The sequence below is a fragment of the Chelon labrosus genome (assembly GCF_963514085.1).
Source record: "Chelon labrosus genome assembly, chromosome: 9".
NCBI classification, from domain to species: Eukaryota; Metazoa; Chordata; class Actinopteri; order Mugiliformes; family Mugilidae; genus Chelon; species Chelon labrosus.
In genome coordinates, this window is record NC_140359.1 from 12,075,439 (window position 1) to 12,088,710 (window position 13,272).

General features: G+C 41.1%; 1 protein-coding gene across 6 annotated transcripts in view; it reads left to right on the top strand.

Annotated features, from left to right (window-relative positions):
* Window positions 1-13,272, top strand: part of trpm3 (transient receptor potential cation channel, subfamily M, member 3) — a gene marked incomplete at both ends in the record, with an annotated part of 120,374 nt that overhangs the window by 56,400 nt on the left and 50,702 nt on the right. For all 6 annotated transcript variants that reach the window (XM_084552029.1, XM_084552031.1, XM_084552030.1 and 3 more), the window contains 3 exons: window positions 8,265-8,344; window positions 9,741-9,942; window positions 11,638-11,851. In XM_084552029.1, coding sequence (XP_084408155.1) covers window positions 8,265-8,344; window positions 9,741-9,942; window positions 11,638-11,851 — 496 coding nt within the window. The remainder of the gene's footprint in view (window positions 1-8,264; window positions 8,345-9,740; window positions 9,943-11,637; window positions 11,852-13,272) is intronic.

Here is a 13,272-nt window from a genome sequence, read left to right on the forward strand (position 1 = left end):
TGTGAAGGTCATCGCCCATCTGTGGGATTTGTTATGGTGTGCATGGTCTGCTCCTAGACATTTTTGTACTGTCCCTTTATAATGGGGGTTACCTGATAGAGAAGAGAGAGAGAGAGAGGGGGGCTCATAGTGGCATTTAGTAGATGAGAGTGATTGAGATGAAAGGTGAAATTGCTTTGCTGAATCTACTTTAACTGTAGTGCTGTTCAGTTCAAGTGTGCTTTGACCATCCTGGGTCCAGAGCTAAACAAAAAAGTCTGTAGGGACACATATCCACTTTACTCTGAACTGATAATGTGCTACGTGTCCTCTGTATTACAGTGCCATCTCTTCATTTGCCATCTCTATATTTTAACAGGCTCATACATCACACAGTGTCCGATCTGAATTTCATCAGGGCATAAAAGAATCCCATTCATGTCCAGAACACTCAGTGGATGGAAGGGGACGGTACACGCGACCCCTGCTTCTCATCTCATCCATTAGATGGACAATTTGAATGGAAAGCACCCATCGAGTTCATTAGAGACTCATTAGGAGAAAGGTCTTCATTTGCCTGAGTCAGTCAGTCACTATTTGCTGTCAGCAAAAGCTGCAGTCATCATTATTCTGATGTCGTCGCATATAGGAAATAAAACGAGTTAAACGATGGTAGTAGTGATTAACTGCTGTTATTGTCACCAGATATAATAGAAATGGAATTAGAGAGACCTGAAAGACGTGCCTTATTTGTTCATTTGACAGGCTTTTTTTTTAACAGCGTGCTGTACACAGATCAAATAATGAGCTGGAGGCATGTCGGGGAAGGTATATGCATTTCCTCACTGCGCATTCAGGCTGAGGCAGAAGAAAGAGACACTAGCCTTGGAAGTGTCAGAAAAATATGTTAATGACATACATGAGCAGAACGAGTTGGTTTATATGGATTCCTTGTGCCGCCTTGGTTTGAGTTTATCCCATTATTAGTGTGAATTAAATGTGATTATTTTATTTTTTTGTATATAACATAACAGGATGAATTATGAAAATACTAACTTACACCTATGTGTCATGTGTATAGGTTTATTTATCTGTATAAAGTCTGTATAGTGCCATTTTTACTGTTTGTGTCGGGGAAGATAATTTTCACACAGTTTCATTTAGAAGTTATGTTCACTGCAATAACCCGCTGTTGTAAAGTTAACAACGCAGTTTTTCTGTTTCTCGCCACAACTTACCAGTGACAGGATCCTCGCACATCAGACAAGATTGTGATTTACAGTACAGGTAGCCTTCAAAAGTATGCTTCTAAGTTCAAACTGGAAATAAAACAACATGTATTCCTTACCAGTGACAGTGCTCTAATACTGTATTCAGTCTAAGATGATCACTGGCATATGACAATGGAAACTTCCTCTTGTAGGTGCTTATGCACATACAAACCACGTGTTGTGTATACACCAATCAGGTGTAACATTATGACCACTGACAGGTGAAGTAAATAACATTGACCATCTTGTGATAATACAGTGTTCTTTTGGACCTGGTATTCATGTGGATGTTACTTAGACATGTACCACCCACCTAGACCAGACCAGACCAGACACCCCCACCCCATAGCAATGACACTCCTTGATGACAGCAGCCATCCCCAGCAGGATGCAGCCTGACACAGGGACACACACAAAAACGCTTTAGGAACAACTCAAAAACCATGAAAAACAGCACAAGGTGTTGACCTGGCCTCCAAATTCACTAGATCTCAAACTGATCAAGTATCTGTGGGATGCACTGGAACAAGCCTGATCCACAGAGGCCCCCACTAACAACATCCTGTTGCCAGACACCACAGGACACCCTCAGAAGGCCCGTGTCCATTCTCTGATGAGTCACAACTGTTTTGGAGGCACAAGGGAAGGCACAAGGGAAGGTGATCATAATGTTATGTCTGATTGGTGTATGTTGCATTTTCTTTTTAAATGTGTGGCAGCATATAATGGGGTTTACCATGTTCGCAAGACACTGGACGGGGTTAGAGTTGTGATGTGTTTGTTGACATTTCTAGAAATGGTGGAAGTGGAAGTCAAGTTGTTATATTATAATTTTGGAATATGCTTGAGGAAAATGTTAATATTCCCAATGGGCTCATCCTTTCAGTATCCCTCTTCATTTCCTATTTCCCATTAGGTTACCCGGTTGTTAGTTTGCTTGAAAGCCAAGCATTTTGTATACATGACTTCCCATGACTTTGTGAGTTCCATATGAAGTCAGCGTCTTCTAGGAGGACAGATTTGGTTATTTTATGGCCCCAAACTAACTCCAATAGTGTAGTCATTTAGTTATTTATTTATTTTTTTACATGTAGAGGAACATCTATTACATTCAAGTTCATACAGTGATATAATGAATAAGACAGTCAGTGGCATGTAAATCTCACTGTGTATTGCAGTTTTAAATCATGTTGGCACTGTGGTGCACCAGCGGTAATGTGTTTTACATCCACCAGCAAAGATGTTTGCTGGAGCTGAGCGAAGCAACCACTATGGCAAAGAAAACAAGGCGAAAAAACAAGAGCTATGGCTCTAACTAAGGATGTATGAATCCGCTCTCTCTGTCAGTCAAAAAGAATGATATAGAACCTTGGACACGTCAAAAGAAGTTTTCTGAAGAAGATGAAAAAGAAACTTGGTGGAAGGATTGCTGTCAAAGGCTGTCAAAGACTTTACTTTTTGTAAAACACAGAAAGAAATGGCTGATTGACGACAGATGGAGGCACTGTATGTCGTGCACATCCCTGTGCTCTTAGCAAATGATGCCTTCACAGTGTTTGCGTAATTAGTCTCTCATTACCTAAATGCACTTGTCTCAGATGACAAATGCAAATGTTGTTTATCTGTAAACAGCTGTAGCTTGGATTTGCTTGTGTGTTAGCGTTTGCATATGTACGTGTGTATGTCCCTACCTGACAATAATTGAGAAGGTCAAAAAATATGACCCTGCCATCCTCGCTGCTTGCTCATAGGTGTGTGTTTGCGTGTGGAGTTTTCATTGTACACACACCGGCCTCTGGTATCCTACAGCATCTGGATGGTTTGGACTCAGGTGCACTCCTCCAAGCATTCTGGGTCTGTCACGACACTGCATACATTAGGGTGTCCTTTAGTTTACATCACATTTGGAGAAGCAATCTTGTTTTTGCTTGCATTTGCGTTTTTTTGTTAGTGTGTAAGTGTAGGTGTTTTTCTTTTTATATTAACTGGGATTACAATTTTTGCAAAGAATAATCTCTTTCCTTTCTGTTTTCTTCCCGCTTGTGCTTTGTGCATTGTGCAGAATTCATTTAGTTGAGATTAGAGCCCAATGTGCCCAGTTTCCCCCGCTGCTCCTGGTCATTAAACGCGGTCTGTATTATCTACAGGTTTGTTAATCCTCTTGATGAAAACAGGCAGGAAACCACCCTTGCACTGTAATATGGCCACCAGGGGAACAGCAAGTGCAATGAGAAAAACTCATGTACAAAAATGTGTGTGTATCTGTGTGAGTCATTTAGGACAAGATAAAGATGGTGAGCAGGCCAGACGGATGTCATGTTGCTCCACCTAATAGGCTCTGTTGCCATTCAGAGTCTCCCTTTGGTCTTGATCTCTGACAGAAATGCAGCTAAGGGAGATGACACACACATGCACGCACACACGCATGCACACCCGCACGCACACGCACACACACACACTCTGTCTCTTTCTCTCTCTCTCCAACTTTAATATAAAGCTTAAATGTGCTGGAGAGAAATGGAAGACAATGTTTAATTCTCTTAAGTTCACTGTGTCTGGGAAAGTATAAAAAATTTAATAACTGAGACTGAGTTGGACACTATTGTGGCGTCATGTATCGGTTAATTGACTGTGCCACATGTGAGATTTTATAATATGTCTTCACTTTAGTGGTCGTGTGGCCTCGGGAGCAGGGAGGAGACAGCGAGAGATAGTTCAACATAACTACACTGCTGTGAATACACACACCCGCCAACACATGCAAACACACACGTTCCGGCAGTGCCAGTAGTCTCGGAGCAGATCAGTTGCCTGTGGACAGAGACGTGGCCTGGTCATATTTGCTCTGATTAGATTAATTTAGTGCCTTTTAGTTTATATGCAGGATCATGCCTCTTGCACCACAATCATCATTGAGTGTGGAGGAAAGACCACAGCAATGCTGCACATCACCCGACACAGGTGAGTCAAGAAAACAGGACACTGTCACTCTGTTGAACCTTCTCAAATCTACGTCTTCCCTATCGTGTCCATTACCTTCTATATATCTTAATTTACTAATAGTTCAACCGAATTTAAAAACATATATTCAAAAATCAATGTTCTGTGTTTAAAATAATGGAACCTTATACAGCTTTATGGACAGTGTCAATTTCTGTATGATCTAAGGAACGAAATATATTTATTCAATTATTTTCAGTGGCAAATAAATATAGGAAAGATGAGAATAAGTACTAAATATATGGTGAAATGTTAATTTATAGTTCTTTAACTGTTTGCTACAATACAATTGCATCAACTGTGCCTTACCATTGTGGGCCATCTTGATTTCTTCATACACTCACTTGCCAGTTTGGTACACTAGTGAAAATCAAAGCGTTCTTATATAACGGTAGTGCACTAAATCTTATCCTCATGAAGGTTACAGTTTTCAGCATTTCTTTAAAATACCTGATAGAGCTGTTGATTCCGCTGTGTTTCTATTTTGGAGGCTGTGGTTTATCGTATTATTGAACTGTATTATGTTGTACCGACACATTGATCATACAGTCGAATTAGCACGTTGTTTCAACATAAACCTAACACTATTACAGTCCCGAAGGAGGATTTACTGCAGTTATTTTAGAATGCATTTGTTTTCACTAGTGTACCTAATGATTTGGCAAATTGGTGTGTATTAGCCCACCATCTGCTGAGAACCATTGTTTAAAAATTTAATAACTCACTTATACTGTCATTCTCAATGTGTGTAAAGTTTTTCATCTCTGAACTGGCAGTAAAACTAAATTCATTGTGAAGCAGCTGAAGGGGTCTTTTATTTAATGTTATATCCTGTATTATAGGCTATAAATGATTATATTACATTTCTACAGGCTCACCTGTATGTTCATTTTCAAGCTGAGCCATTCGTGTTGGTTAAAAAGGAAAAGAGAAAATAAAATGGTAGGAAAGGGGAGAGAGCCGAGAGATTAGGGCTGTTGATTGGATATGGTTCTCAATTCAGCTCCCTGCCAGTGCCAATAACAAAAAGGAGATACAATAGAGAAGGAGGGGGAAGAGGAAACAGGGGAGGAGGGGGGGAGGTCGTCGTGGTTGAGTGTAATGGAGTCAAGACCCCTAACAGGCTGTCAGATGCTGCTCACTTGCTGCACGCTCACACCACGCGCACGCATAAGAATCAATCCACAGTTTTGCTGGACAGCTGGTGTGTTTGTGAGTGTGCATGTGAGTGCGCCCCAGTGATAAATCTTAATTACACAATGGTGTGCAGGCCATGTGCCATCTCATCATACCATGTCAAATCTCATAAGCAACTCTGAAGAGTGTGAGAGGAAGAGCGAGACACGGAGCTGCGACAGTATGAGACAGGGAGAGTGAGAGAATGTGCAAACAGTATGTAAAGAAAACAGAAGGAGAATAATGGGATGTAAAGGCAGAGAAATCTTTGTATTTGAGGCTCTGGCGTTGAGCTACTGTGGTTCCTGTTTTACTGTGGTTAGAGCATAAAAGACTGTTTAGTTCTGTTGAATTAATCATATGTAAAAACCTCTGGTGCTGCAACCGTTGAATGGGTCTATTTTGTGCCAGGAGTAGCTGGCGGATGAATACAGAGTTTTAGCATGTCAGAGAAAGAATGGGGCTGGGGGTGTTGTTGTGGCCTGCTGAGTCATCGCGGTCAGGGTGATCTGTAAAAGCAGCCCCCTCAGCCCCCCAGAGTAATGGTTAATCGTGGGAAGTCTGGTGTTAGGGTAAGTGTGCCTGTGTGCAGGCCTGGCCTGATGGTGAACGGTTGCGGTGGGTTTTGGCGTGCCTTGGTGTGACAGGGCCAGTCAGGCGGATGGGGCGTGTGTTGTTGTAGCCGTGACAGTGGGGAAAGCCCTGTACAAGCAGCTCTCACCTCTGCTTGCTGGGAGAAGAGCTGGGACCGCTCTCCCAGAGTAAAAAGCAGAAAAAAAAAACGCTCTGTCCTTTTGTTTTCATGGCTGTTGTGTTCCCTCTGCTGTGGGTTTGGGGGTCTGGTCTGTGTGGCCTCCTGCTTGTCTGTGAAAATGACATTTAGTCGTGTTCTGGACCTCTGGTGTTGCCACTTCCTCGAATGGCGATTTGACCCAGGAAGTACAACCTTTGAACCACAAAGTAGTTAAATGGCAGATAATTCAGTAACACATAAAAGCATTAAACAAAGAAAAGACAGATACTGATTTCACACTTCACAGACACACATTATGGTTGATTAACTGAGTACATATGATTTGGGTGTGACAACAAATGAAACGAGTTGGTCCTCACCTGTACTCGGGTCTTTTGTTATTATGGTATTTTTAAGAAAGAAATACAACAAATCTGGGAAAACACTGCAGCATGCTGTGAGTGAGAGTCTAATCACTGATTGTGGTTTAAATGACCAATGCAATTTTCTTTGATTAATCCGTGTCTATTTTGGTAAATTAACTTTGTGTTCTTGAAGTTGCCTATTGACTCAAATCTAATCAGAATCTAATCAGTCCGCAGCATGTTGTCTCTGGATTTAGTACTTATACTCAGTTAGAATATGCTTCTTCTGGGTGGCCTTGAATGAAAATGATGTATATGTTGGTGGATTTTGCCATCAGCTTAGTAGTATTAATACTTTGTCTTATCATCTTTAACCCTAAAGGAACTTATCTTAAGGTGAAATCATGAAGCCCACTCTTCAGCACAGTGCTTCCTTTTTTCCCAACTTTTGCTATTTCCATTTTCAACTGCACTATAATAGAAAAACAGGGAAAGCAACTCAAAATAAAATGTGTCTATTACAAATCAAAGAAGGGACACTTAAGCTGTCAGATTCTCCGCCCACAATCACATCCAGTTACTCTAATGACACCATTAAACTATTAAGGGGCAAGTGTCTACGTTGTTAAGATGATTTATTCTGTAGCAGTTGCGCTAGAGAGCAGGCAGACATCAAAGCAGATACTATCAAAAACAGCGCTGTTATCTCTTAGTGTTGTGGTCTGACAAATTAAGAGATGAAATTAAAATTTTCACCTTGTGACATTTCCTGGTACCTATTAGCTAGTTTACTCTTATCTCTTGTGAAAATGCACCATTATAACTTTAAATGAAGTCTGTCAGAGACTATCTACAACTGTGTGGTTGCTGATAAAGCTTGCATAGTAAATTATCATTTTAACAAGGAGTTTTCTACACACAAAGCAATGTATCAGCTGGATTATTGTAACTGTATCCTGGTTTTGTGTGGAGACATCTATACAGATGCGTGTTGGTTTCTAATCCTCTGCTGAATGTGTATCCCTCTGCGCTTCCACACTGTCTCTCTGGTCGTGTCCGTGGCAGGATAATTGGCTCCAGTCAGTCACTGTGTCACTCAGACCTGCAGCAGATGTGACAGCAGAGCATCACAGTCTCACAAATGCACGCACCATTGACTTCGTGCAACACAAAGAAACACCCACCCACATTCTCTCATAAATGTGCACACGTGTATGCAGTGGGCATGCACGCACTGAGACGGCTGCGCAGCCACGTATCCAAGGACTAGAGCTCTGACATAATTTACCGCCTCAGTGCATTTAACATCCGCTTTCTCTCCCCCAGCTCTTCATCTCATCCGGTTTGGGCTGGAGTCACTGAATAACATAAAACATTTCTGTCAGCGTGTCTTCTACGTTTGAATTATGTGTGAGCGGCTGTGCGTCTGGTTTCTGTGTTCGCGTCCTTGTGTGTCATTCGGTTTCCCGAGTGCTGTGATTTCTGTTCTTTCTCGCTTTTGTACATGCAATTACAGATTCTTCTTTAAATTTTTTATCTTTTCAAAGTGCATTTTGGACATTACGTCCAAAATCTCATGGCGCACGTTCTGTTTGCCATCACCTAAAACTAGACAGACAGAAGCGTGCTCATGACGTGAGCCTGTTTCCGCTGTCTATCCGCTGTCACGTCACCATACTGGGGTCATGGCTCCATTATTTGACAAAGACTGACTCAGTTCCTCTCTCTCTTCTGCTGCAGGCACAGAAATCGTGGATAGAAAGAGCATTCAGCAAGAGAGAATGTGTTCATATCATAGTGAGCGCCAAAGACCCCCATAGGTGAGTACAAATGCATGTAAAGCAACATGTTTTTTTTATTCAAAGAAATAACATATTTTGCTGGAAGAAATGCAAGACGTTAATGGTGTGAAAGCCCGCCTACAATAGAAAGATTAAGACCCTGACCTTTTTAAACATACCTCAGAGTAACATCACAGTGGCCTCTACTGAATTTGCGTCCAAAGTAGATGCTCTCTAGACTACTAAGCCACAGTAATGGCATTATACATTTTGAAAACCACAAAGAGCAAACTCAGTTATGACTGAAATTCAGATACATACCACATCATAAAGACAAAAAAAAAACTAAAGGGCTCCACGTCATTTTAAGAGGCTATTCATTCAACACCGCTAAGACAGAGCATAAACGTGTGGCTTATCAGTGTGTCAACGTGTATGTTAAAGTACATTCATGAAGGCCATCTCTGTATAATTCTCACACTATAAAAGGATTGTAATGATAAAATCACTTCAGGAAAATGAATTGTAGTTTGGAGAGAGACACCTTTGAACTTATTATCTCAACATCCCTCTCATTCCACTCTCCAAAGTCACAGTGACTTTATCTAAATCTCTGATGTTGTTGCCTTTGGAAGACAAATTTGCAAAGTCAAGTGTAACCCCTGCAGTACAGTCCATCTTACACACTCTTATACACACACAGAGGAAATAACAAGTACTTGTTAAGTAAACAACATTAGCATAACTTGAGGAAACTGAGTGAAAGCCAGGAGCAGGAGGAAGGGATCTTGTTCCTCAAGATCAAATCCTCCCTTTTAGTCAAAAACTCGTGTGCTGTTTCATAAGGCAGAGCAAGGCAAAACTCCTTTGATAAGAGATGATGGAAACATGAAATGAAAATCAAATCCTCCTGACTCCAGTCCTCCCAGGGCTCCCTCTCCGCCTTGTAAGGTAAAAAAACAAAACAAAAATGAATATGAACGCGGCATTCAGTACTGTACTCATGTAGAAATACTACATTTCAGAGCTGTCATTCTCCTAACTCCTGGAGTTGCAGAAAGGGAGAAGGTGTACAAAGGTGCAGAACAGACAGAAGTTTGAAGAACAGAAAACAAAAAATGACAGAGGCAGTAAAAACCATATGGGCATGTAAATCCTCTTCCTCTCTCGTCCCAATCAGAAGATGAAAGTCAGCTGACAAGCTGTCACTTCAGCCTTGCCCACCTCTTACTGCTAGGCACATGTCTGTGGCAGCTTTCACGCTCTTTTCTCTCCCACTTTCAGTCACACACAATCTCTTTCTCACACTCTTTTTTCCCTTCCAATGTTACAGTAGTTTTGCTTGAGGCTCAGACTTCTCAAGATTTCAATTATTCTCTGTAAGGACTGTAATGTGCCAGTCATACATTCACTTTTGCTTTACCCTCTTATTCAGGTGCTGTTGTGGTCGTCTGATAGGTCAGCATGTGGGCTTACCGCCAGGCATCTCCTCCAGTCAGAACGATAAGGCAGAGCGTTTGGCCAAGAATGACAGCCTGTCAGAGAAGTGGTCAATCAGCAAGCACACACAGCTCAGCCCCACTGATGCCTTCGGCACCATTGAGTTCCAGGGAGGAGGACACTCCAACAAAGCCATGGTGACTCCCTTCACTTATCCGTTGTGTTGTACTTTGTCAATGTTCTCTTCAAGGTCAGAAACACAATCCACACAAATACACTAATGGCAGTGCTTGGCTCAGTTTATTCAAAAGCATAACCCTGGGTGAACATGCTCCTGGTTTGCTCTTATGTACCAGTGGATGTCATCAAGCAGCCGTGTAGTAGGTTACGTAGGCTAGTTAAAGCTAATCTGAGTGTTTTAATGATAGTAAGAAAACATGCTGTCAGTTGAGGAATGTGTCCTGCTATACTTAACTGCACCAAAGACAGAAAAAAAGCAAAGACAGCAGATGTGGCGTGCAACCGAGTCACAAACAGAAAAACGCAGCAGATTTCTTATAGCCTGATATTTCTGAGGGAAAGTGAACCGAAATGAAAGAGGTCGGCATTCATTTATTGTTTCATGCCATAGTGACACTGCCTTCAACCAGACTGCAGCTCACATGTGCACTGAGTTAAGACATTGTAGGTGACACACAGAAAAAAATGCAGCAATGCATGAAATTGATCTTGCGGAGCTCAAAAATGTCTGCATTTGTGTATCTGAGGTCATACACAAACATTTGAACAGTACAAGGGAACCAGATGTTAAATGATTAATGCTTAGACATGTGGCACCGGGTTTTTGCCCTCTTATAAGAAGCGCTCCCATGTGTAAACAAGTGTTGCTCTGAAAATGGAACAATTTTCTATAATGATGCTCAGTATGTGAACTTGTGAAAATATGGACACATAAACATGGATGTCATATTCTTCAGACATGAGTGGACAAAGTTGAAGTAGTGAAACTCACTGACAATGAAAACTGTAGCTGTGATCTGTAGATATTCTGCTCAACTGCAGTAAACAGGCACACAGGAACAGAGGTAGGAAGTGTTAGATGCTTGAGTGACTGAAATCAATTTGCAAGGATGGCAGTTATGCCAAGGTTGTAAATATCTCATTGTTAGCTATGGTTTTGTCATTCAATAGCTTTCATACAAAGTACAAATACAACATGACATTGACAAGAGGACTCAGTATCCTTGTGTGCTTATCCTTACAGTGAATGATAAAATGTATTGTATTAGAATGCCTTTAGATAACAGCAAAATCAAATCAAATTAATAAAGCCGTTATGTAAATTCATATAATCATTGCTTTCATAGAGTTAAATGTCTGGAGACTGTAGCAGGTACGTCTTTGCCTGATTAATATATCCAATCCCCAAAGCACTCTGATGGCATAGTCTCTGTCGATGATAACCATGGTAACATACTGTAGCATTCTGGGGACTCAGACGATTCAACATGAATTATGTGGTAGTTATTTCCACTGATAAATTATTTATCCAGGAGCATGTCAGGTTGGGTTTCTGAGGCTGAATTAGATAGATAAACAGATGCTCCAATATGCATGCAGCTCTTCAATCATTGCAAACATCTGTTCAATACTTTCTGTAACCTGAAAAGTGAAAACCCTTCGCACTAACAGATCTACAGTCTTGTTCAAAGACACAATTGTGCCTTGTCTTCACAATTTCTTTCACATGTGATACAATGTGTTTGCACATCTATGTATGTGTTAGCTCCCTTTGTATGTTTATGTCTCAGGTACATGCAGATCCTTAGTCACCATGTGTGCCTGAGAGTGATTCAGATGTGCATCACTGACACATTTCTTACCGCTTGCAGTACGTGCGAGTGTCATATGACACCAAACCTGACCTGCTGCTCCACCTGATGACCAAGGAGTGGCAGCTGGATCTGCCCAAGCTGCTTATCTCAGTCCACGGGGGCCTGCAGAACTTTGAATTACAGCCTAAACTCAAGCAGGTCTTTGGCAAAGGGCTCATCAAGGCTGCCATGACAACGGGAGCCTGGATATTCACCGGAGGGGTTAACACAGGTGAAGTACCCTACAGATAAACCAGTTTGTTTTGAAAATGGACATAAAATCTCTTATTTCGGTATAAATTCTGTTAAATGTCAATATAAATTATGAAAAAAATGTTTTAAGTGAACATTTTACTCATAGCCTCATTTCTTTTTATAGAAATGAAGTGGGCACTTCTGTTACGAGTATGATTAGTCCAAATGTGTTCAAATGTTCCTCATAAGTTATCACTGTTAAATAATCATTTGTCATCCTGCTCTGGGCTTCAAATATGTTGAACCACTGGATCACTGTAAAATGGTTATTTCAGTCTATTATGAGCACTCGACTTTACAGACAGACACTTAAACTCAGACCAGACCCTTGAAATGGAAGCTCTCAGTCAGCAGTTCATGCATCTTGACTGAAAATAATTTCAAGCAGTCTAGACTGCTTATTTTTACAACTGAGCATGAATGAAAGGAAGTGGCATTTAGATCAAAAGGTGCTTCAAACAAGCCGGAGAGATATTATTTTTTCATTAGTAGCATGACAGAAATAACCGAGGCAGAAATTAGAGCCCTGTTTGAGTCTAGAAGAGTCACAGCTATGGAGACTATTGCTTAAGAAAAAGGAGGTCTGTTCCTGCAAATACTGAGTAGCTACGGGAATTTGGCCTATGTGTGAACTGGATCTTGAACGTAGGAGCTGGAGGGAAGAAAGTAATACCAGCTAAATTGTATGTGATAAAATAAGACTGGGAAAACTGTAAAGTCAGCTGACAGACTGACAGCACATGAATTATGCAAAAAATTGTGTAATCATCTATATGGAAAGTAGTCTAAGCGAGTGAAGTCTGTTTCCTGACAGCTTTTTTTTTTTGGGGGGGTGGGGGGCATGACTTCTTTGCATTAGTTATGGTACACCTACGCTTGGCTGCTTTCAATGTATCAGTCTTCACCATACATAAACACAAATGACTGCAAAATCGTGATATGTTATTTATATACTCGGATAGCACAGAATCCTAATTTCTTAGCCTTTGTACTATTGATATTCTTATCAGTACGGCTTCACTTTGTCTTCTGTATAGATTGATCATTTTGTCAAGTTGTGTCTTAGAGAAAAGGTTTGACAGTAATGATGTTCAATTTGAGAGATAAGAACAGATGCGGAAAATGATACCATATTGGTTGTTGTGGAGTGGCCACACCTGAATACAGAAAGAAGTAGAAAGTAAGATTTAGTGACAGAATGGGTGCAGAGGCAACAAAGAGTAAGAGGGAGGCCTGAATAATGGATGGATGGCTGGATTGGAGGGACAGTTGGTGGAGGTGGAGAAAGAATAAATGTCAGCAGGAGAGATGGGATAAGATGGCCTCCAGGTCTGACTGCTGCTCCCCCGAGGACAACAACTAGAAGCCTGGAGCTATAACCCGTCTGTGTTTGAAGCT